This window comes from Primulina huaijiensis, chromosome 14 (genome assembly GCF_012295235.1).
Source record: "Primulina huaijiensis isolate GDHJ02 chromosome 14, ASM1229523v2, whole genome shotgun sequence".
Taxonomy (NCBI): Eukaryota; Viridiplantae; Streptophyta; class Magnoliopsida; order Lamiales; family Gesneriaceae; genus Primulina; species Primulina huaijiensis.
In genome coordinates this window covers 512,273-536,699 of record NC_133319.1, presented here as the reverse complement: position 1 = coordinate 536,699, position 24,427 = coordinate 512,273, and the positions used below count along the sequence as shown (strand labels likewise).

The 24,427-nt window shown below is 34.4% G+C and overlaps 4 protein-coding genes, 1 long non-coding RNA gene and 1 pseudogene across 12 annotated transcripts; 3 read left to right on the top strand and 3 right to left on the bottom strand.

Annotated features, from left to right (window-relative positions):
- The first annotated feature begins 4,152 nt into the window (after positions 1-4,152).
- LOC140957597 (transcription factor bHLH14-like) lies at positions 4,153-6,066 on the top strand. Its single transcript, XM_073414922.1, has one exon. The coding sequence runs from the start codon at positions 4,307-4,309 to the stop codon at positions 5,753-5,755; it is 1,449 nt and encodes a 482-aa protein (XP_073271023.1). The 5' UTR covers positions 4,153-4,306; the 3' UTR covers positions 5,756-6,066.
- A 3,669-nt stretch (positions 6,067-9,735) lies between these two features.
- Positions 9,736-10,833, bottom strand: LOC140957876 (uncharacterized). Its single transcript, XM_073415279.1, has one exon. The coding sequence runs from the start codon at positions 10,728-10,730 to the stop codon at positions 9,831-9,833; it is 900 nt and encodes a 299-aa protein (XP_073271380.1). The 5' UTR covers positions 10,731-10,833; the 3' UTR covers positions 9,736-9,830.
- A 3,648-nt stretch (positions 10,834-14,481) lies between these two features.
- Positions 14,482-22,303, top strand: LOC140957707 (CBL-interacting serine/threonine-protein kinase 9-like). 8 transcript variants are annotated; one of them, XR_012171672.1, is made up of 16 exons: positions 14,483-14,822; positions 15,236-15,298; positions 15,709-15,780; positions 15,955-16,062; positions 16,179-16,259; positions 16,479-16,532; positions 16,609-16,734; positions 16,809-16,898; positions 18,220-18,342; positions 18,467-18,574; positions 18,845-18,967; positions 19,054-19,110; positions 19,573-19,647; positions 19,740-19,857; positions 21,373-21,459; positions 21,972-22,303. XR_012171672.1 is itself a non-coding variant. In XM_073415059.1 (15 exons), the coding sequence occupies exons 1-14, from the start codon at positions 14,634-14,636 to the stop codon at positions 19,812-19,814; spliced, it is 1,344 nt and encodes a 447-aa protein (XP_073271160.1). In that variant the 5' UTR covers positions 14,483-14,633; the 3' UTR covers positions 19,815-19,857; positions 21,972-22,303. The 8 variants fall into 8 exon arrangements, 7 of the variants coding, with proteins under 7 accessions (XP_073271165.1, XP_073271164.1, XP_073271166.1 ...); XM_073415059.1 differs by lacking the exon at positions 21,373-21,459; XM_073415060.1 differs by lacking the exons at positions 21,373-21,459; positions 21,972-22,303 and adding an exon at positions 20,861-21,220.
- LOC140957711 (uncharacterized) lies at positions 20,211-20,854 on the bottom strand. The gene is made up of 2 exons (XR_012171673.1): positions 20,484-20,854; positions 20,211-20,272 (listed from the first exon to the last, which is right to left on the bottom strand). It is a non-coding gene; the product is annotated as an uncharacterized lncRNA (long non-coding RNA).
- On the bottom strand, positions 20,864-22,184 carry LOC140957128 (NAC domain-containing protein 66-like). Its single transcript, XM_073414261.1, has 3 exons — positions 21,958-22,184; positions 21,571-21,875; positions 20,864-21,478 (listed from the first exon to the last, which is right to left on the bottom strand). The coding sequence occupies exons 1-3, from the start codon at positions 22,127-22,129 to the stop codon at positions 20,864-20,866; spliced, it is 1,092 nt and encodes a 363-aa protein (XP_073270362.1). The 5' UTR covers positions 22,130-22,184.
- A 1,269-nt stretch (positions 22,304-23,572) lies between the features above and the next one.
- Positions 23,573-24,234, top strand: LOC140958130 (NDR1/HIN1-like protein 12; annotated as a pseudogene).
- The last annotated feature ends 193 nt before the right edge of the window (positions 24,235-24,427 follow it).

Sequence of the window (24,427 nt, the reverse complement as noted above, 5' to 3'; positions counted from 1 at the left end):
GTATATTTGAGTTGATAATTATTTATCGTAATATATTTTTTAAAAAATTAATAAATTAAATTAAATAATCTTGAAATAAAAATTTATACATAATGAATTTATTAATACAAAACTTTATATGTAATTTATTTAAGTGGGTCTTCATTAATAATTATATGATTAGCTAGTTATATATTGCAGTGCACGCAACGAGCTTGTGTTGAATAATAATAACAATAATAATAAAGAATCAATACTTAATAGATTAAATTATGGATTAAAAAGTGTTCTATGAAGTAAAATTAAATTACATATAATAATAAATTTTTTTTTGGAGAAGTACCCAACAACAATAACTAAGGTCGAACCGGCCCGTTAAGCTCGGAACCGGAACCGGTATGGAAGAACCGGACCCGAAACCGTGTACAATCCGTTGGTTTGTGGGTTCAACCGGTTCTGGGTCCGGTTCCAAATCGGTTCCGATCTGTATCCGGAAACGGCCCGGAACCGGACCCGGAACCCATAATTCGATTTTTTAAAAAAATAAATAAATAAATGGCCTTTCAGCCGTTGGTCCAAAGTCTTCATTTGGCTGCTGCACATTTGTTTTTCACATTTCAACGGCTACTGAAATGTGTTTTTTTTAAAAAAAAATTGGGGGCCAAATTGTAAATATTATTTTTTTTAACCCTCAAAATCATATATAAATACAAGTCATTTTTTATATTCCACATATCAATTTTCTCTCAACTTCTCATTTATCTACAATCAATATTTGACTTTCAATATTTCGCAATTTACTCATATAAATATTTTGAATTTCAATGGCAACATCTTCAAACCGTCGTGGTGGTGGTGGCGAATACGCTCCCGACTTTGGTGAACATTTTGGCTACATCCCCGACTTTGATGAAGTCGAACCTGGCCACGAGGATGAAGAAGCCATGGAACTCCCCAACAAAGATGTAGAGACGCCATCGTCTACTCGAGCAAGCAACACAATGTCAACGAGCACGACGACAGCCCGTGCAAAGCGAAGCAAAGTTTGGGATCACTTTGATATTGAACAACAAGGTACGAATAACTCTTTTGCCGTTTGTAAAATTTGCAAAACGAGGTATTCTTACAAAACAGGTGGTGGTTCCGGTGGTACCGGTACTTTGAAAAAACATTTAGTTAAGGTACATAAACTTGACCCTGATACGCTACAACCATTCGGTAGGGAACCAATACAACAACAAATTAATCCTTTTAGTGGTAAAGCTTTTACAATTACAAAAGAAATTTCTCGAAAAGCCATCGTAAAGTTTGTTACCAAATGTTGTCAACTTTTTATAATAGCTGAACAAAAAGGTTTTGTTGAATTTACTAGTACTATTCAACCTGGTTTTCACAATATTTCTAGGCACACACTTAAGAAATATTGTTTTGATATTTACAAAAAATATAAAGAAACACTAAAATTACATCTTTCAAATATTTCTTGTAGAGTTAGTTTGACAACTGATATTTGGACTAATTTAAAATATGAATCATATCTTGTTGTTAAATGTCATTGGATTGACGAAACTTGGACAATGCAAAAAGAATTTTAGCGCTAGATCATTTAGAATCGTCTCACAACGCATACACTATAGCTAGATATGTTTTAAATGTTGTTAAGATTTATGGCATACAAAATAAAATAATGTCGATAACGTTAGATAATGCGAGTGCCAATACTCTTGCAATTAAATATCTTAAAGATTCACTAAAACCAATTTTAGAAGGTAATTTGCTTCATGTTAGATGTGCGTGTCATATTATCAACTTATGTGTTAAATGTGCCTGCGATGAACAAATGTCCACTGTAATAGAAAAATTCAAATTATGTGAAAAATTATTACGTGAAAGAATATATGGACGTGACTGGAAAACACTAGTCGAATCAACTGGAATTAAATTTAAAAAATTTCCTCTTCCTATTGAAACTAGATGGAATTCTTTATATCACTTGCTTCATACTTTATTACGTTTTCAAGATTTAGTTACTCCATATTATAATAATATTACAACACAATCTTTAATGCTAACTGACAATGATTGGAATATTTTGAGTAAATGTGTTTATTTGTTAGAAATTTTTAAACAAGCAACCGAAAAATTTTCTGGCATTAACTACCCTACTTCAACCATGTTTCTACCTTTGCTTTTCAATATGTTTTATAAATTTATTGAATATCACGATGATTATGTTATGTGTGATTTTGTTTCAAATATGGAAAACAAATTTTTAAAATATTGGGAAACTATCCCAATTGTGCATGGTTTAGCAACATTACTTGTTCCTACTCAAAATCAAGGAGGATTAGACGTGTTTTTTGAATATTATGCTAAATTTCTTGGGAAGAATGTTGACGATCAAAAGAAGTCAATCATGCATTCTCTCCAAGAATTGTTTGATTTGTATGCTAGTGAACAATGTGATGGACCGAGTGCGCAGCCGGAGGAGATGTCGACATATAAGAGCAAAAGTGAAGCACTGAACTTCTTTCAAAGTTTGAAACAACAAAAGTTCGAAGGAAAATCGGTGACAACAACCAATTACAATGAGATTCAAATTTATCTAAGTAAATATATTGAGACTACGGATAATTTCGATGTTCTTGATTGGTGGAAAGTAAATTCTAAACTTTATCCAGTGTTATCTGTAATTGCAAGAGATGTCCTACCCATTCAAAGTTCAAGTGTTGCTTCCGAATCAGCATTTTCAGTATGTGGAAGGATAATTGGTGACCAAAGAACTAATTTAAAGTCAGAAACACTTTCCATGCTAACGTGCCTACAAGATTGGTTTGCAGCAGAAAAAAAGAATAGGACCTCTGGCGCGATCGACGAATTCCAAAGCTCAAGTTCCGACGAAGATCCAGAATATTCAAAATATATTTTAATAATTCGTGATGAATTTTAGATGTTCAATTGTAAAAATAAATGTTTAAGTTATTCTGTTAAATTTTTTTATGTAATCACAATTTTTTTATGCAATCAAAATACTAAATAAAAAATTGTCCATTAATATTATTAATTTTAATTATATAGTAAAATATAATAAATTAGAGTTCAGAACCGGTTTGACTCGAACCAGAACCGGTTTATTAGAAGCCGAACCGGTCTTGGTTTGGATTGGTTTCAAGTAATTCAACTTGGAACCGGAACCGGTTCCTAACCGGTTCGGACCGGTTCCGAACTCACCGGACCCATAACCGGTAGGAACCGGTCTGAAACCGGTCCGGTGGAACCGATAAGCATGCCTGACTAAGGGCATCTCCAATCTTGCGTCTAAATAACGGGAAACGCCATTTTGGCACAGTGTTTCCTTCTCCAAAATAGCGCAACTCTATTTCCTTTGTCCAAATTTGACGTAGAGCTCTTTATTTTTTTAATTTTTTTATTTATTATAAATATTTATATTAAAGATTATAAATATTATTTATTATATAATTTTAATAATTAGATATTTAAACATAAAAATTAAAATAAATCAAATAGATGAGTTGAAAAATGTCTGTATTCGGTTCAAAAAATAAAATAAATTTAAATAAATCAAATAAAAAAAATATTATGAGAATATTCTTTTTTTAGGGTAATATTCTTTTTTATAGTAATATTTGATGTAGATGAGCTGAAGATGAATATTATATTTGGTGCAGAAATTATACTATTTTACAATAGAGTTACTTTAAAATAGAGTTTTGGATTGAAAATGACCTAATAAATGTTCTATTTAAATTGTAAATGATGTCACTTTATAGATAGATACAAAAATAACACAAAAAATTAGTGATATATCAAAATTGAATATATATTTATGTTAAAAATTTCACTTAGATACCGTAACAAAATTTCAAACAATCAATTCGCAGCATGCCCTATCTAACAGTTCAACAATAATGGAATTCCTTTTTTTTTTTTTGGGTTCGTTAGAAAGAAAAAAACCTCGTCGTTTTCATAGGTGACACGATTAATAAATGTCTCCTTTAACATGCTACAGTACGTACTACGCCACTTGCCAACTATTTTAATTATCTAATATTAATAATCCGATGAAATATGAATTTTTTTAAATCAAAATATTAGTAATAATATATTATATGGTTTCAAAAAATTAAATATATATTATATAGTATTATTTATTGTCGGTCCGCTACTTTAGGAAACACCTCCGATTACTCTGTTGGTTTCCACCTTACAAAAGAAAGAAAAGGCCACTGCTTCCCCTCCATCCTCCCCTCTTTTTAGCCAAACACATAATAAAGTCGTTTTTTTCAAGCTCAAGCTTACCTGAAGCATGGCTGATGACTTTATCATCTCTTCTCAATCTTTATCTTCTCCCATAATGGAACAACAACAGCCTACTGTGCTTCAAAAGAAGCTTCAATACATACTACAGAACGAGCACGGTGGGTGGGCGTATGCCATATTCTGGAAGAGCTCCAGAGATGATAATAATGGACGCATTTTACTCACATGGGGAGAAGGTCATTTTCAGGGGACCAAGCAAAGGTCTGCCAAATCCGTCTCTCCTCAGCCTGAAAGAAAGAAAATCATGATAGAAATTCAGGCTCTCATTGCTGATGCCACGGGTCCAGTGGACGGTGAGGTCACGGATGCTGAGTGGCTTTATGTTATGTCCCTTGCTCAGTCCTTCTCCCTCGGTGACGGCATCGTGGGCAAGGCCTTTAATTCTGGGTGTCTGATTTGGTTGAGCGGTGAGAATCAGCTCAGGTTTTACAACTGTCAACGAGTAAAAGAAGCGCAGATCCATGGGATGCAAACCATGGTATGTATCCCTACTTCCAATGGTGTTGTTGAGCTGGGATCTGATGCTGTCATAGCCGAGAACTGGAGCTTAGTTCAACAGGTGAAATCACTCTTTGAATCTTCTTCTTCAAACCCAGCCGACCATCGCACCTCAAAGGGTGCGCAGTTCGTAGAAAAAATCATTTCGTTTGCAGATGTCGGGGCGATGGCTGATTTTCAAGAGGACGGAGAGGCTGCAGCAGTATTTCCCAGCAAACAAGAAGCCAATATGAACAAGACACTGGTTAACAAACCTGAGTTACAGTTTTCTTCTTATCTGCAAGAGTCGGACCACTCAGATTCAATTTCCGATTGCCATTTCTTACTAGAGACTAGCACTAAAGTTGAAACCAAGAGTAGTACCAATACTCCAGCCAAGAAGAGGGGCAGAAAACCAAGCATGGGGTACGACGTGTCACTGAACCACGTGGAAGCGGAGCGGCAGAGGAGGGAGAAGTTGAACCACCGCTTCTACGCCCTCCGGTCGGTGGTTCCTAACGTGTCGAGGATGGACAAGGCCTCACTTCTGTCCGATGCTGTTTCCTACATCAAAGAGCTCAAGTCCAAGTTAGAGGAGCTTGAACGAGAAACCAAGAAAGTGAAAGTCGAAACAGCGGATACAACGGACAACCAGAGCACCTGCACCACGTCGGTGGATCAAATCAGGCCCAGCACCACCAATATCAATTCTACTTCACTGGAAGTTGAAGTGAAGATTGTTGGGGTTGATGCGATGATTCGGGTTCAGGCCGACAACGCCAATTACCCGGCCACAAGGTTGATGAACGCCATCAGAGAGCTGGAGCTGCAGGTCCACCACGCCAGCATGTCGTGTGTGAATGATTTGATGCTTCAAGATGTCGTCGTTAGGGTTCCCGATGGATTCAGATGCGATGATGCGTTGAAAAACGCTCTTGTTGTGAGATTGGAGCAGTAATCAGGCCAAATTAATCACTATCATTATTAAATGTTTTTGTTAATTAATTAATCTTTCAATTAACGTACAATAATGTATATATATATATATGTATGAGCAGGACTACTCGTTTTATCACTAGTTGTTTCCCATCCGTGGCGTAATAATATCGTTTATCAATTAATCCATCAGCATTTTTTCAATACATATGTATGTTCCAACCATGCATGCATGTCTATTGATTCACCTGAAATATCCAATCACGTTTGTGCTTCCCAGCGAATTCAGGTGGATGAGAAAGCCTTGTACCGGAAAAATTAAGGTTCTTTTTATTTTAATATTATTATATAATATACCTATGTACAAGAATAATAATGGAGTTCAGAATACACATGGCTAGCTTGAAGGTTACATGGTGTCCCTACCACGATAAAGATGTACCTTTTTTTTTGTCCTGCCTGAATTATTTATTTCTCTCGAACACGTGTTAAATATTTTCCTCCTTGCATTTTCTTAAATATAGTCACGACCTGTAACATACGCAAGCACTATGTATTATATATTGAAATTAAATAAATAAATAATAAACTTTTTAGTCAACTTTGTTGATGCGATGCCTACTCATACAGTCATACACACACAGGCGCGTATAGCTTCACTCATCAATGCGCTAACTCGCCCTAGTAATTCTTAAAATATATGTTTGGATAGCTTTGCTTGATTTTGATGCTATTTGATATACAAGCATGGCTGGACTTTTGGGTAATGCGCCTCATTTTATTAGCGTGGAGATCATTTGTCATACCTTTCACTTTCGTTGATAAAAAGCAAATCCATACTGCGATTTCGTCCAATCATGCTTGAATCGGTGGTATTTTATCAAGCCTTCGGAAGTATGTTTTAAGAGTTGCCAAACAACTTTCTAGATCTCGATAAAAGTTGCAAAGCAGGTTTAAGTATTTATATACTTTTTCACCTTTTGCACGTGCTACCAGCCTATAGCATATTTCCCAATATATGTCAAAGAAATGGCAGAAGCATTTAGATAGATGTCGGGCGAAATTCTGTCATTAAAACAACATTGTACTGAATCATTTTATAAATTTCTATGAGTTTGGGGGATCAGGTTTGATTAAAAAAAGTAGCAACATTCAACCAAACCCGTGGCAAGATTATTTGAGTAGGTGCAAAACTATTAAGAACTAGACTGAAGGATAAAAATGATATACAAATCTCCTATGATGTATGGAGATGGCAAAGACAGAATTTAAGCTTCGACAGTAAAATAAACACAATATTTCTATATCACCTCTTTTTCTTTTAAATATATTTTAAAAAAATTAAATTTAAAAGATAAGATATATTGTGAAGTTTTGCAAAATTATGACAAAACATCACCATCGATAACGGACGCGGGAATATATTTTGTATCGTCCGCCACTAATAGCAACGGATGATCCAAAAATTACAATGTCCAAGCTGTCATGTGCTGATCCAACATGAGCAGCACATGTGACAGCGTACGTAATATTTTTTTTATTATATATATCATTATTATTATTTGTCTTTTTATATTATTATTATTTTATAATTTGTTCATTATTATTTATATATATTTTTAATTTGGACTAGTATGTTATTAGTAAAATAGAATTTATGATTATGTACAAAAAAAGAATAATTTTTAAAACAACAAAATTACAATTTTTTAAAGATAAATTAGTTAATGTTTTACAAATAAATATTTTTAAAAAAAAATTTTGATTGAGTGACTCACCATTTTAAGGTGATCTAATTTTCATATTATTATTAAACTTGAGTTGCAACTCTCATTTTTTATTTAGTCTCAAGATCCTATTTTATTAATAGGATATTAATATGTGCCCAAAATTTAAAAATTTAATTATAATGAAAAAAGAAAAAATTATAAAAAAAAGGGCAGCGGCTTTGTCATGTTGCCGCAGCTTGGACGCTTTGCAGCGTCCGTTGCTATTAGTGATACACCCTGCAAAATATATTGCAACGTCCACCATTGATGGTGGCATTTGTTTTAGTTTTGCAAAAATCCACATTCTATCTTATTTTTGTAATTAAATTTTTTTGCAAAAAAATAATTTTAGAAAACACATTGTTTTCAACTTAGTTAGGCTCGGTTTTCCAACAACCTTAATTCATACATGCTGTTTGTTGGAAATTCAACCAAAATTTACATTGAAAATACACAATGAAAATAATGAGCTAATAAGATGAATGATATCTCTATTGATATGAGACTTTTGGGTAAATTCAAAAAACACATTAATGCGAGTTTATCTCAGAGTGAAAAATATAATATCATTTTGGAGATATGTGATTTTAATTGTACAACAAGTGATATTAGAGTCATGGTCTAGATCGATATTATACATTCTATCATGAATCATGATACCCATATATATTTCTATTAACATAGTTTTAAAACAATTTTCAATATTAATTTTGATGATAAATAAAATATAAATTCAAAAATTATCCCATGAATCTTTAGTTATATAATGGTTCTAGAAAATATTATGTCGCGGGAATTTGTGATTTGTGTTCGAAAAACCTAAACAAACTAAATATAAAAGATTGAGATGAAAATTCTGAATTTACAGAGTCACGCAACGTGAGGTTTATCTTAAAGTTACGATTGCCTTCTATATTTAAATTTTAGCGGTTGATCGAGACTCTAAAATAAAACCTTATTGTTTTGCAACCACAGAGAGATTATTACCAATCCTCAATCGAAAATGTCTTTTGGGGAGTATTTTTCAAAGCGTTTTGAAAGAAGAGTAGGTTTCATGTGAAACCTACTCTTTATCTGTGAGATGAGTCAACCTTAACGATATTCACAATAAAAAGTAATGCTCTTAGCATAAAAAATAATATTTTTTCATGGATGACCAAAATAAGATATCTGTCTCACAAAATATGACCCGTGAAACCGTCTCACACACGTTTTTGCTTTGAAAAAAAATGAGAAACTCTTCACGAGATCATATTATCATGTATCAAAATCAAGATAGATTCATTTTTTACCGGGCTTCTTTGTTGAAAAAAGGATGAAACCAAAAAATTTTGTAAGAATAATTTCAAATTATTTAAAGACAATCTACCAGTTTTAATATTTCATTTTATTAAATAAAATATTAGATTTTCATAATTTTAATATTGAAACTAAAAAAACTATGTTTCAAGTAATATATATTAAACATGATTAATGCGGTAAACTATGTGTTTGACTATGTTTTTACTTTAAATCAAAATTGATCGTATCTATATCGAAAGAACATAAGGTGGAGGCGAAGGGGATGATTACTTATCCTCCACATTTTCTCCATACATAAATTGACAGCTAGTGATTACATTGTCAAAATGTCCTTTAATGTGGGATCCACCACTCAAAATAAATTAACAAAAAATTTTATAAATCACCTAATCCATAAAAAAATATTATTTTATTATTATAATTATAAATATAAAAATAATTGATAATAAAGATATACAAGAGCCGTCTCTTAAAATAAATAATATCTTTGTTTTGAAATATTCTGGTCCACAAAAATCAAACTCAGACTCAGATCTGAGAAGACCTAGACCCATTCTCTTACCATGTCGTTGGCTAACATAAATTATATATTAAAAAATCGGACCATACACATCTCAATTATTATCATTATTTTATATTTTTTGAAGATTGCAGCTGTCTATGTTATGATTTAATAGTGATATTTATCCAGATCAAATTAAAGGAAAACCCGTGATCCGCTTAGTCGAATGGATATGGACGAACTTCGATGTGGTTTTTTTTTTCAAATATCACTTTTATTTTTCCATATAAATAAATTAATTCATTATTAAAATAAACCTGCCTTTTCCAAAATAAAAATTCGATGGATCTTGAATGTTAAATTCATTTTCTTGATGGATGAATGTTTGTGGATGGATCCGCAGTTTACTTGTAAGATGTATAATAAATATATCAAAATCACGGCTTGGTTCAACAAAAAGAAACAATTCCCAATAGATGAGAGACGATTAGCTAGCTGATCGAAAATGGTTTGTGAAAAAAGTATCAGTAAAGAACCCAATGCTCACCGTCGATTGCAACTTTGAAACCGTGGAGTCGGGCGAATATGTTCACGGCCTTTCGAACACCAACCCACACAATGTCGTGCCCGAATAAAATTCCGCCAGGCTTCAACACCTTGTAGGCATTGTTGATGTCCACCCACGCCGAGTGAAAGTCATGCGCCGCATCCACCTCCACCAGGTCACCGTACACGCCCCAGTCGCACAGCCCTCCCAGAGCGGTATTCGTCGAGAACGGCAGGAACATGATTGAATCGGAGGCGTTCTCCCGCACCACGTTCTGCATGAACTGGTACAGCATCATGACATCTCCGTTCACCATCTTCATCCCTTTTCCTTCATCGTAGTATCCGGGCCACCCCCTGAAATCGTCGATGCACAATACCTGAGTGTCCAGGCCCATTTTCCGAGTCAGCCCCACCATGTGAATCGCGGATGCTCCGAGAAACGTTCCCACTTCTATGATGGTCTTGGGCTTCACCTTCTGAATCAAGTGCTCGAAAACCGGTGCGTTTGAGCCCCATCCTTTTGTCCACTCTTCCAAGATCAGCCCATCGGAGCTAACGTGCTTGGGGGGGAACCCTTCCCAGGGAGAGGTGTGATTGAAAACTCGGTCGATGATTGTTTGCCGGATGTTTTCCGCCGCCACTGGGTCCCCGCACTTATCAGGCGGGAAGATGCTGTGGTCGAGTAAATCTGCGGCAGATTGGGACAAGAGTGGCAGTGAATGCCATAAATAACCGAGGATGAAGGATAAGCAGAGGAGGATACAGAATCTGGTGGGTGTGGCGACCTTTTGGAAGGCGAGACTCAAAAACCTTCTCTGTTGTGTCCGGTGTCGGTGGTTTGTTGGAGGTGTCTCCGGCGAACCCGCAGTTTTCATATTGCTCTCCCTTAGATTGCCTGTTATTTTGGCTAGTCTACCGAGAGAAAAGTGGGGTTTTTCCTGTTTGACCGAGGCCGGTTCTAAATTTCAAACCATCTGTACTATTTAAGCTTTGCTTGATTGAGTTCCTAAGACCCGTGTCAACCTAATACATCCAATAAAAAGATATTTATATATAAACGGAGAATATTCAAATATAAATTCAAATTTATTTTCTTAATAATAAATAAAAATAATATTATATGATATTTAAATTAATTCCTTGTATTCCTTTACTTTTAATTTGTAGTTGAGACTACTTTCTAAAATTTTAAATACTTTATTTTTTATAAAACTCAAACACATTTATCTTTTTGGTAGGGAGTTTATGTCTGATTTTTTTAAAATACATGATTTAAAATATTATTAATTTTACATTGTTTTTTCCTTTTTTTTTTTAAAATTTGTTTCACATATGTATTATGCAATTAGCCCCTTTAATTCGTAGGAAAAATATAAACAAGATAGGAAAATATTCTCACATGTGAACATTGTATTTATCAAATTGTTAGGAAAGACAAAGTCTTGCCAAATTATTCAAAATATATACTGATTCAAATTGATTTTTGCTTATTTATACATACAACTATTCGCCATTGATCAAATCGACATCCAGCTCCACAGCAAAGACCAAGACTTTGTTTATTTATATTTATATATTTAGAAAACATAATTAAGATAATATTATCGTTTTATTATCCCCAACCCAAAAGCCCTTTTTCAATGCCTGTCTACACTCTCTTAAGAGAGCGTAATTCTTAATAAATAAGTATAATTAATTTAGTGAATTAATCATGTTGTGCACTTAGATTAAATTTTAATCCAAAGTATGATTTTGTATGTAGTGAATTTTTTGATCGAATATCATGATGTTAGAGCATTTTTGTAAATTCAAATTTTGTTTTTTCTATTCAAATTTATTATATCGTAAGGAAGTTATATTTTGAGAAAGAACTTAAATATGCAAAGTTCAGTCATTGTTTAAGTGAATATTTTTGTAATATAGTATAGAAGTGTAGATTATGTTCCTTTTGACTAGCAAATCGTTTAAACTCACTAAAAAGATTGAAGATGTTTATAACTATTTAAAACTTCGAGAAAATTGTTATGAACTTCACCATCTTGTCAAGAAATGATGATTTGATCTCCAAAGAAGACGTTCTCTTATCTAATATGATATTTAACTTGGTATCGTAATAAGACAATACATGCATAACGGTAATCAATGCTTTAATATCATCTTAAAATTGAGACTTAAACAAATTTCAATTGAACTAACTTTTAAGATAAATATCAATCTTGTTGTTTCTCAACTTAAGTAGAAAACAAATCATATATTGAACTGGTTACACATGCGACGTGGCTTGCAAGAGTTAAGTTATATAAATAGTTTGCAAATTAAAATTCTAAATACGGTGGAATACGATATCAATCTGGTAATTGCATACTAATTATGCAAACCCATTTTCTTTTTTTTCTTTTAGTTCTATTTCCTTTTAGAATTTAGCCCTTCGGATACTGGACAAACAAGCAGGCTGGGATAACAAGTGGGACAAAAGTCAAAGCAAAACTCAAAACAAAAGAAAAAACAAGACCAAGTGCAGACCACAGAAAAAAAAAGAAAAAGAAAATCAGCTTCACAGTAGAAATTAATAAATTTAATTGAATCATTGCATGCCATTGGATGGCCTGTAAATGGATTGGCCTTTTCTCGTTGTTCTGTATTTTCAAAACACCAGCCTGCCTGATTATTGCATATAGTTTATTTAAGCCAATTATTATAACCATCTCAGACATTAACTTTCAACATCTTCGAGCTTTGATCATCGTTAATCTCAATTCTAAAGTTTTGAGTAAAGACAAAAACCAAAAGATAGCATTTTAACGAAATTTTGAATTTGTGTGGTTATAAAATTGAAGATCCATAACAAGGTGAGCTAGCATAATGATTATTAAGAAGAAAAAGTAGAAAAAAAAATAATGATTGCTATAAATTTTATATTTATGGTGATATAGTCTTCTAAAATTTTGAAAATATAAATAAATAAATAAACTAGGGGCCCATATTCTCAAGGGCCTTTACTTTAGGCATGGGAAAGTCATGGATGCGATGCGATGCGAGGCTAGGTAATAATCCATTATTTATTTGGTGATCATTTATCTGGAGCAAGGTAATTCTTGACAGGGGATTACTTCGGCGTGTTGGGGATGGAAAATCAATTAAACTTTTTGAGGATAACTGGGTACCAAGCTTGACATCGAAAATCAGTATTCTGAACGGATCATGGCTACGAGAAGCGACTGAGGAGTACTCCTTGATCAAGGAAGTCTCTTGGAATCTCAACTTATTAATAACAATTTCAACCCTTTTATTGTAGGCGAAATACTCAGTGCGAGATGGATATCGACTACGAAGACGACTCTTTTAATCAGCGGATAACCAATCAGAGCACACAAAGCAAAAATGAAGGTCTTTTGTTTGGAGCCTTTCCCTACCTCCATGGAATGGCAGGCGCTTGAACGAAGTGAATATCACTTGAAGCAAGGCCTTCCTTTCTGATTTCCAAGCTGCTCTTTTGGCTGATAGGACTACAATTAAGGAGCAACCCTCGGGCAATAATAAGGAGCAACCCTCGGTCAATAAGTGGCAGCAACCAGATAACAGTGCCCTAAAGCTGAATGTCGATGCACGTATCAATGAGATTTTGAATCGCTACTGCACGGGCGGGGTGCTCCGGGATAACTAAGGCATGTTCCTTCTGGCGTTTGGTAAACAAATCTCAAATCCAATCTCAGTGATTATAGGAGAGCTAGAGGCAATGAGGGAAGGCATCAAGATACTCTATGACAAGCAATTCCGTGATACTCAAGTCATGTCAGTTTTTTTTTTATTGATGGTACAAGCAGTCACGACCTCTAAAGATGACATTGGACTATGTAAATCTCTGTGCTAAAGAAATTAATGAGCTAGTGATAGAGCCGATAGTTTCAGATTTTATTCATTAGTATATATTGGTTAGTAATGTGGCTCATAAAATTGTTCGTTTTTTCTTCTTACTACCCTTCACCATTTGTGTGGGTGAAGGGAGAGTTCACCTCATGACTAGAAAATCTTGTAACAAATGATTTTTCTCCATAAATGTACAAGTTTTGCTGTAAAAAAATAGTTTTATTACTAAAGTTACATAATTAAGGTATAATTGTAATTTTAAATATGGCTTCACCAAATCAACTCCACCAAAAAACTAGCTCAATAGAGGATATGCTCGTCAGAGTATNGAGAGATGATGATTGTTCAAATCCATATATATAACTCCCAAGAATTAAATTTAGTCGATGTGACATATTTATTATATTCATCACGCCTAGTAATGTCACATCTATTATATTCATCACGCCTAGTAATAAACAAATGAATCATTAGATTTATATTATCAGATGACCCATAGAACAGTCCAACACATAATAATGAACTTAAGATTTGATATTATGTTAAGTTTATGGACTTGAAACTATCTCCAACATTCGAGAAGAGAATTTTCTAATTTCATATGTATAATTTTCAAAGACTTAATTGAATCGAGTAGGGTTATTTAACTTTTAGGAATTAGATTCCTTGATGAATATAGTGCACAATTATAGGAAAGTTTTATATTTATTTTTAAGAATAAAAATAAAAATTAAAGGAACGTACGTTAAACTGGTAATTATGAATGATGAGCGTTCCTCTGCTCCTTTCCTACATACCTTCCTTATTTCCCATTTCTATCATAAAATGAATCTCGTACGCCTACTTCTTCTCTCTCGTGAATATCAATAGAAAATTATTGGTTATTTGGATTTTAGTTTACGGCTGGAGAAATGAGCAGAGCGTCGGCGGCGATGGGGAGCCGGACGCTCGTGGGAAAGTACGAGCTGGGAAGGACCCTCGGAGAAGGCAGCTTCGGCAAGGTCAAGTTCGCCAGAAACACTCAAAGCACCGGGGAATACGCCGTCGCCATCAAAATCATCGATCGTCATCGAGTGCTCAGTAGTCATATGGTTGAACAGGTGTTCTTAATTTATATATATATCGTATCGCTTTCTTGCTGTGTATAATGTATAAATCTGTATGATTAGAAGAAAATAAACGTTTTTCTTCACTTATACACTTCTTACGGTATTCTGTTGATATATTATTGATTCAATACGCACACCAATCTTCATCACGTTTGTTTATATAATTGTTTGTTTTGGATTTCCTGTGTAAAGACATGAAATTTCAGTTACATGTAGAAAACATACGATAAATAATAAAAATTGCAGAAATTGGCTGAAAAAATTACGCAGACGGAAATTATTTCATGTATCCTTAAAATTTTTAAACTAACGATACTAAAATACCAGTTGTAACCAATTACTTGCCCAATGATGTATATATTTCTTTCTTTTTTTCACCCACAAATTGCATGTGTTTTTTGCAGATAAAAAGAGAAATTTCAACGATGAAGATGATCAAGCATCCCAATGTCTTAAATATATTAGAGGTTTCATTTTTCTCATTCGTGCCCTATCCCTCTTCTTCTTCTTGTATGCCTTTTTTAAGCACCTGTAAACATGGCAAATGGTTAGTAAAAGTGACCTATAGAAGGGCTTATTTCTGAATGTAGGACAGGAGGAGTATGGCTCTACTTCTGTTTCACCATGCGTAATGCCTGTTGACAGAGTGATTGTGCTGTCATTTACTCTTAAAAATTTTTAATGTACTCCTGAAGATATTCCACAAAAATTATTTATATTACTGTTTTGCAACTTTTCCTATAGCTGCTTTAGTTGGTATCCAGTGACCTGTTTCAATGATTGAATGTTTAGATTTTAAATACAGCTTTGTCTCTGTTCGCCAACTCTCATTGGTACATACAACTGCTGTCTATACCTTGTTTTGTACCTATGCTAGGTTATGGCAAGCAAAACAAAGATCTACATTGTTCTTGAATATGTTGGTGGAGGAGAACTATTTGATAAAATAGTAAGTTTCGATTTATTGTGCTTTTTAAATCAATTTGCCCCATATTCGGCATTTAAAACCATGTTAACGTGACATTGCTTCACTGGTTATTGGATGCTTGAGTTTGTTCTGGATTGAATGATTGATGTGGTGGCAGCAACAATTGGAATGATTACATCTGTCATTGATTTATAGGCTAGACAAGGGAAACTTAAAGAAGGCGTAGCTAGGAGGTACTTTCAACAACTCATCAATGCTGTGGATTATTGCCACAGTCGAGGTGTGTACCACAGAGATTTGAAGGTTGAAGAAAGTCCATTCTCTGTCTGATGGTTCATAAGCTATTTATTAAGCTAAAATTTCAGAATCTTTAATCGTCTTCTTTCATGAAGAAGTGATCTGTCTTATTATCTTTTCAGCCAGAGAATCTGTTGCTGGATTCTCATGGAGTTCTTAAAGTTTCAGATTTTGGATTGAGTGCATTTTCAAAGCAGGTCCGGGTAGGTATATGCGGTTTCTGTTGCTCAAATTGCAAATATCCATCACTGTGGAGATTTTAATCATTTGCTGAATTGCCTGTATCACGTATCTATTATTTGCATGAGTACTTTATAAATAGTCTGGGAATCGAAACTCTTTTTTCATTCATTTGAAGTATTTGGTTTTCCTGTATTGAGGATACCATAAGGAAAATCTCATGATGCATATTCTTACTGTAGGAAGATGGGCTGCTTCACACGGCTTGTGGCACACCAAATTATGTAGCACCAGAGGTACCACTTGCAGTTTATGGAACCATGATGTCAAAAGCACATTTTGGTTACTATTATTTAAAATGTCTTTCATTAGGTGCTCAATGATAAAGGCTATGATGGTACCACATCAGATGTATGGTCTTGTGGAGTTATTCTTTTTGTTTTAATGGCTGGATATTTGCCTTTCGAGGAGCCCAACCTCATGGCTCTGTACAGGAAAGTAAGTTTCTAAGTAAGTCTTGTTTTGTGTTCTGAGTTATGTTGCAGTGTCATCACAACTCTGTGTTCTTTCAGATTTACAAGGCTGATTTCTCATTTCCACCATGGTTTTCAACCAATGCTAAAAAGCTGATTAAGCGTATTCTGGATCCAAATCCACTCACTGTAAACTCCAAAACTATAAACATCATCTTCTTATTTGTTCGACACTTTCCTGTTGCTCGACCGTTAAATTATTCTTTATTTTTGGATCTTCCATTTGTTATTTTGCTTCTACATTGGAGATTGTGATTATATATGGATAAATATATTGTGATTATTGAAATGATTGGACAGAATGTGGAATATCGACTGTGGATTAAGATTAGACAATTATGTATAGTTTTGTCCTTTAATTACAGTAGCTAATATTATGTTGTTTCACATCATAATATTGAGATGTGCAATTACGATTGAATAATATTTATTATTTATTTGCCAAAGTTATTGGCAGTAAATTTATATCTATTTTTCTTGTAAATGAAAATTTGATAAACTAAAAAAAATATATTTTATACGAATGAGGGTGAGTTGATGAAATGTCAAATTAAATATATTTTACATGATATGATTGAGTTATTTGATGTATTTTTATACAGATAATAAGTTCACATTTATGCTAAATATATGTAGTATGGTGCCACACCAAATGAATGGTGGATACTACACCAAGTGTTTTACACCGGGTGGATCATAAAATTTCCGAATTATTCTGCCTAGACAAACCCTTGTACAAGCGGCAAGATTACCTCTCATGCAATTTTACATCTTCTACTACCCTCAATTAATCATTGAATGGTTTAACACATTAATTTTAAGAATTGAATAGCTTTACACTGTCGGCTAAGTACAAACTAGTTTTACATATTGTTTAATGTTCACATGCTACGACCTTAGTGTACTAGTCTAATCAGTTATGTTGAGTGATTTGACTCTTCACTTAATTGAATTCTGAAGCTTTAAATTTGGGCAGGTTTTTCTTTAATCGTAAGAGAAAAGCTCTCAACCCTATTTTGTTTTCTTTGGCTCGATGTCTTTCTTGGTTAGGCTGCGTACCTCCACCTGAATTTGTTCTTGAATGGTGTAGATAGGCTGCTTACCTCCGCCTGCGCAGAAAACTAGTCCTTAAAAATGTTGACATTTATAAACTAGCCGTTACAAATTTTTCCGTATACTTCATCTGGTTGGCTCTGTCAGATGAGTCTGTCATTTATTTGGGTAACATTTCCTATTGTATTTTAATATTGCTTCAAGTGTATATGCTGAAATACCTTAATCAGTAGTTTACTCTTTATGCCACATCAAGCAGTGAAAATATGTTAGCAATACAACTACCTTTTTGTTATCACCAAAGCAAATATTTCACCATTTTAACAGCCTAACATATGCATATGCTTTAATTGAAAGATATTTGAGTTCTTAATTTTGTATTTATTTTATTTTCCAGCGAATTACCATTCCTGAGATTCTAGAAAATGATTGGTTCAAGAAAGATTACAAGCAACCCTGTTTTAGGCAGGAAGAGGATGTCAATCTCGACGATGTTGATGCTGTCTTTAATGACTCTGAAGTAAGCTTTACATTTTTTTTGATCCGTATTTAAACTTTAAACTCAAATGGTGTTGTGGTTTGGAATAACCTGCTGACGCCGCATGACTACATCTGGTTCGGTCTGATTCCATATTCGATTGCAGGACTATCTCGTCTCAGAAAGAAAAGAAAAACCTGTCTCCATGAATGCCTTTGAGCTTATATCTAGGTCTCAGGGTTTCAGCCTTGAAAATTTGTTCGATAAGCAGATGGTATGTTATCTCAAGTGTCTTTTCTTCTTCCTCCTTTTGGTGGTGGTGTTTGACGTGTATTTTATTGTTAAAGTCGGTTTGGGAACATACCATCCACTTCTCCTTCTTTGATATAGGCGAATTTCCTATTCAGGTTATTTGTAGTTGCAACGTTTTATGGCTCTAGCTATATTCTAGTTATCGAGAAAACTTCCACCATTATCTGTGAATAACTGAATTCAAATTATCTTCTTCCTAATCTTTATCTCTTTTGCGTCGGTTTAAAAAAAACAGCAGGGCCTGGTGAAGAGAGAAACTCGCTTTACATCTACATGTCCAGCAAATGAAATAATGTCAAAAATTGAGGAAGCAGCTAAACCTTTGGGGTTTAATGTTCACAAAAGAAACTATAAGGTGATAATACAATTCTTTCGTACCTAAACCGAAGGATAATATTAACTTGCGCAATAGTTATCTGAAAGTTTCCTAATCATATTCAGATGAAGTTACAAGGTGACAAGAGTGGAAGGAAAGGGCAGCTTGCTGTAGCTACAGAGGTATTAACTTGGTTTGGGTGAATTAATTTTGTTTTTTTTGTTGCATTCTGCGTATCAATTCGATGATCGACTTGCTTACAGTTAGAAATAATAGTGTAATGAGGCAAGATACTTCCCGGGATCGGATACTAGTCCAAGAAATCGTAGTTTATTGAGGTGAAACTTTGCACAAAGGGAAGGGAACTTTATGTCTCATGCATGCTCCTGGCTCATAGAAAACTATATTTATGTTTCTAATAAGAAACCATATTCATGAAATGAAGTGGCATGTCAAAGATAGTGAATTAATTAAATTATCTCAATATATAATTGCTTAAAGCTTAATTTAAAGAGAGCTCATGGATGTTGATTATGGGATTAAGGACAATAGTGTAAACTATTTCACAAGTCTTTTTTTTTCGGCATGATGTGATCTTACCTTCTGGTTTTCATCAACATCAAGCTGGCTGCTGTTCACTTCAGGTTTTTGAGGTGGCTCCTTCATTGCACATGGTTGAGCTCCGTAAAACTGGTGGGGACACATTGGAGTTCCACAAGGCATGCCAATATCTAACTAGTAGCTATCATTTTTATATTTTTATGCGTATGGACTACCTTAATTCTTTTTGCAATTACTTATCATGAGGCAGTTCTACAAAACCTTCTCATCTGGGTTGAAAGATATTGTCTGGACCTCTGATTCGAATAAAGAAGAGGCAAGTTGAACGTTCTATTTATGCCCGCAGATGCAAATAATATGGCAGTATGGTAATTTTTTATTTTCTGACATTTGCTCTACCTTTTCCATTCTTAACTGGACGTCTTTTTTGTAAAAAATCGATAAAGATGGACGTATCTTTTTATGTCATGAATCACAATTTGTCATTAGCTAGGTGGTTAGATCTTCAAAAGAGCATTGTCAGGAGTATGAGATTTTTTCCTCTTGTTTTTCTTCTTGATGACTTTTGTCAATACAACTTTTGTTGCTTTATATAATTCAATTGTAAATTGGTAAGCATTCGAAAAAGGAAATCATATTTAAAGTTAAACTCTTCTCTTCTTTAAGTACCTTGCTCCACTTCTTGCTGCCATGTTTGAAAGGTTTTTCATGTAAAATTCAACCATTTGTTCATCTGAGTGTTGAATTCATTCTGCAATTTAGGGCCCCGAACATCCACATAGACTTGGTACTCTACATTTAAAAACCTTTAATTACATGATTTTCACAAAGTAACCTTCTCTTTCTCCTTCACCTAAACTCTGTGCTGTATGGCATAAAGAATGATGGTTCGGACCTATCCTATTTAGGCCACACAGATTAAACTTGGGATCAACGATATATCGACGAAATTATTGTAGTGGGAATTCTTATGCACATAATTCCTAGATTACACTTTTATTATAGATACTTGTCTATGGTATTACAAATTAGGTGTCAAGTCATTTGTGCTGATCAAATAAGCTTCACACCAAATCCTTTAGCCAATACTTGAAACATAAGAGATTGTCACTTTGAAAAAATTGCGTATGCATGATTACTTTCTGATTAAAAATCTCCAATTGGATGTGTGAGATTACTTGTTGGCATCCTGATATAGCCAGGATGTCGTATTATAAATGTAGGATGTCAAAACTATTACTATGTCAACTGTAGAATATCTAGAGCATTAGATATTTATTAATTTTCCAATATATATATAGTCCCTGCACATCAGTATTATTGACTATATCATGTGCATTAAAATATGTTTGTATTAATTACTTATAGAAGTAATTAAGAAGACAAGTGAAATAGCCCATGATCTCTCCACAGATAGCAGTCATTCTGAGAATCCAGCGGATTGGCGGTAGGGTACGGTAGTGCGGTCCTCTGTTGCTCGTTTAATTGAGGCATTAATCGATCAGTATAATGACTATGGTTATTATTACCATAATTATAATTATTAACAAACGTAGTCGATAATAATCCGGGATCATGATCTTGATTTATGAAACATGATAGCTGATCATGTGTCTGTTTCTCTAGAGCTACCCAATCTTGAAGCCCACTGCTTTCTAATATTTCTGAGTAACTTTCATAGTTAATGGATCCTTGAGACTGATCCGCAATTTCTTCTTCACTGGAAATATCTCTCAGGCTTGGTAGTTTCAAGAATCGTCGGCTTAAATTCATCATATCATTGGGCACCACTTGATTTCTTGGGTTGAATGAGTATGGTGGGAGCATTTTCTCTAAACTTTCTTCATCGTCATATTCGCATGATAAATCATTTATTGCTGCAGTGTTAAGCATACGGCTCCCAGCTGATGCCTTGTGGCAGTGATTTTTCTTCTTAAACACTCGACAAATCACCCAGCCTTCTTCTTTCAGTACGTCATCAATGGTCACCTTCAATATCATTTTTTTTATATGGTGAATACACGTTTATGAGCACTCACTAGTTTAGAATCCTGCAGATTATAAAATTGATTTTCACTTACATATTCCACATGATTTTTATCACAACTAGTAGTGATTGAGGTACTAGTACTGCTGTCATCGAGTCTATATTCATGCATGATCCAATCGGATTTTTGACCATTGGGGGCACGGCCCTTGTAGAAAACAAGAGTCTTCCTCATCCCAATTCGTCTCGAGTTGCCATAGATTACTTTGTCACGGCCAGTAGCCTTCCAGAATCCAGCAGCCGTGGCACGATTCGTGCGCGTGCCAGTTGGGTACTTTTTGTCCTTGTGACTGAAGAAGTACCAGTCATTCTGAGGAGTGGATCCGATTTTACACTTCTCTACACCAACAAATATATACATACACAGATACATATTTTTTCATAATAAAAAACCTATATGTGTTCATAGTAATCGATAAACCTTGTATGTCCCAGGGCTCAAGCTTGTTAAGATCGACATCTTGGATCACATCCAAATCGATCTTGTCTAACGCGACCTTCTTCCTCAAGTAATACTGTAACAGCTCCTCTTCTGTGGGATGAAATCTGAAGCCTGGTGGGACTTGAGATTGCCCATTAACGCTTATGCTCATGCTGTCCAGCCGAGACGATCATTAGCTTAATTTAGTCCTAGAAAACAATATAGTCCCTATAGGCTATATGTGTGGTGTGTACTTGTTATTTCTTTGGACAGAAGATCTAACTACCTAGTCTGTAAATTAAAAGTATGTTGCATTAGATATATATATCTAGTAAAGCTTGCAACTTGTGGGGTATAGGTGCATATAAATTGGTGGTGGGTCTTATTTCATGGCAGTTGTGATATAATATATGGTGGGGGCAGTGAATTAATATCTTACTATGATTAAGACGATGCAATCAACCACCGAGCCACCTAAAGCCCATAATTGCAAATAAAGATAGAGAAAGGTGAATTACATTGATGTGGTTGGGCACGGTCCCCTGGTGTTCCAAACTAATATCATCTACTACATATGCAATAGATACGTGCTCTTAACATTTTTGGTCTCATTCTTGTTACCTACATCGTTAATTTATTTGGATGAAATCGAATTGTTCGAGTAATTTCGGAGATCAACTAAACAGTAAGGTGATGTTTAAATTCCTTCCGATTAAAATCAAGCTCCGCCCTGGAGTTCGAAATTCATAATGTGCGTAGTACGAAGAGAAACCAAGATATACGATAGGGGGGAGATATTCATTTTTGAGGTTTCATTAATTGATCGGAAAATCACGCTGTCCCTTTTTCTTTTCTTTCTTTTTCCAACATATATTGTCCTCTTTTCAAGTTTGCTATCTTTTTTGGAAAGTCTTAAAACCATTAACAGAAAAGGATGATTAGATATGAGAGCAGCTAGCTATCTTGATAAATCACATCGTCTTAAAATTTAGTTGATAAAATCTATGATTTGTAAAAGCTTTCATTGATTAGCGACTAAACGAAATTAGTATAGGTTGATCGTTTCCATTAAGTTATTATATGAAAATCAATAATTTGTGAAGTTATATGATTAAAATCCAAAATAAATCAACTTACGATATTAAAATTGGAATTTTTCTTATAATTTATTAATGCTTGATTTTGGATGGAGAAATTTTTACATGTTTTTTTAAGATTTTCGGCCAACGTTGTCATATTAATTATATGTAATTTTTTTGGACGGAAAAAAAATTAAATAAATTATTTGTAAAAAATTTATTGGATAATGTAATATGCTTAATAACCATTATTATTTTTGAGCAAACGAATACTTTATCATTAGAAAAACTTCTTCTCCAAACGAACTAGAAACCCTTCCGAACTATCTTTAATTGAGTTACAATTACATAGCCAATAATAATCCCTAAAGCCATCACCTTTTATTTTTCTCCAACTTTGTATAAGTGTTCTATATAATAAGTTGATGAGATCAGAACCAAAACTAGCAAAAAATGATGGAAGAAGAATAGAAGATTATGCACAAAGAAGGCAGAGAAGGCCATCAAATCGAAGCAGACTCCCACTTATCTGCTAATTCATCGCCATCGTTTTAGTACTAGCTGGAATTGCGGTTCTCACGGTTTGGCTAGTTTATCGACCCCGAAAATCCAAGTTCAGAGTCGTTAGTACAGCTGTGTATGAACTCAACGCAACCTCTCGACCTTTCATCTCCACAGCGCCATGCAGTCGATCACTGTGGCCGCCAGAAACCCCAACAAGCGACTCTCCATTTTTTACAACCAATTTTCTGCGTTTGTTTCCCATAAAAACCAGGCCATCACTCCGCAAATAACGCTGCCACCATTGTTTCAAGAACTCATGAACAGCACGGTGGCTCTTTCCCCCGTGCTAGGAGGCGCACAACAGGTGCCTGTGGCGGCGAAAATGGTCAGCGGGCTGTCGATGGACGAGGCTTACGGGATGGTGGGTCTGAGCCTGGTTCTGACGTCTTGAAGCTGGAGTACAAGGCTGGAACCATAATCAATAGCATTATCGAGTCTATGTGAGGTGTGACTTTTTCGTGGCACTGAAGAAAGGATTCTTGGGGTCAATACCTCTTGTTGGATCCAATTATCTCGGCTGCAGCGTTGATGGATGAAATCTGAATATATATTTTGCTTTTTTTCGGCATGACGAGTAATTTTTACAAGGTGCGTATGTATAAAAACAATGGTAATTGATTTACGATAGATTTGGGAAAGCACTCCTCGCGTGCTTCACATATATATATTATAAACCTAAAGATATCAATCATACAAAGTCCATTAAATTAAAGCCAAATATGATCGAGATGTTTCAAAGCAATATTTTTTAACTGCGGATTCGGCAAAGAATTATTTCAGGGAAGAGAACAATATTGTGTGTTGACGTTGAAAAGTCCCACAAAATT

Bases quoted from the DNA above. Each gene is read 5' to 3' on its own strand.
- LOC140957707 (XM_073415059.1), top strand. From the start codon at position 14,634: ATGAGCAGAGCGTCGGCGGCGATGGGGAGCCGGACGCTCGTGGGAAAG. The intron at 18,343-18,466 runs GTAAGCTTTACA...ATTCGATTGCAG, and splicing joins CTGTCTTTAATGACTCTGAA to GACTATCTCGTCTCAGAAAG. The intron at 18,575-18,844 runs GTATGTTATCTC...GTTTAAAAAAAA, and splicing joins ATTTGTTCGATAAGCAGATG to CAGCAGGGCCTGGTGAAGAG.
- LOC140957128 (XM_073414261.1), bottom strand. From the start codon at position 22,129: ATGAGCATAAGCGTTAATGGGCAATCTCAAGTCCCACCAGGCTTCAGA. The intron at 21,876-21,957 runs GTTTATCGATTA...TTGTTGGTGTAG, and splicing joins TGAGCCCTGGGACATACAAG to AGAAGTGTAAAATCGGATCC. The intron at 21,479-21,570 runs GTAAGTGAAAAT...ATGATATTGAAG, and splicing joins ATAAAAATCATGTGGAATAT to GTGACCATTGATGACGTACT.
- LOC140957876 (XM_073415279.1), bottom strand. From the start codon at position 10,730: ATGAAAACTGCGGGTTCGCCGGAGACACCTCCAACAAACCACCGACAC.
- LOC140957597 (XM_073414922.1), top strand. From the start codon at position 4,307: ATGGCTGATGACTTTATCATCTCTTCTCAATCTTTATCTTCTCCCATA.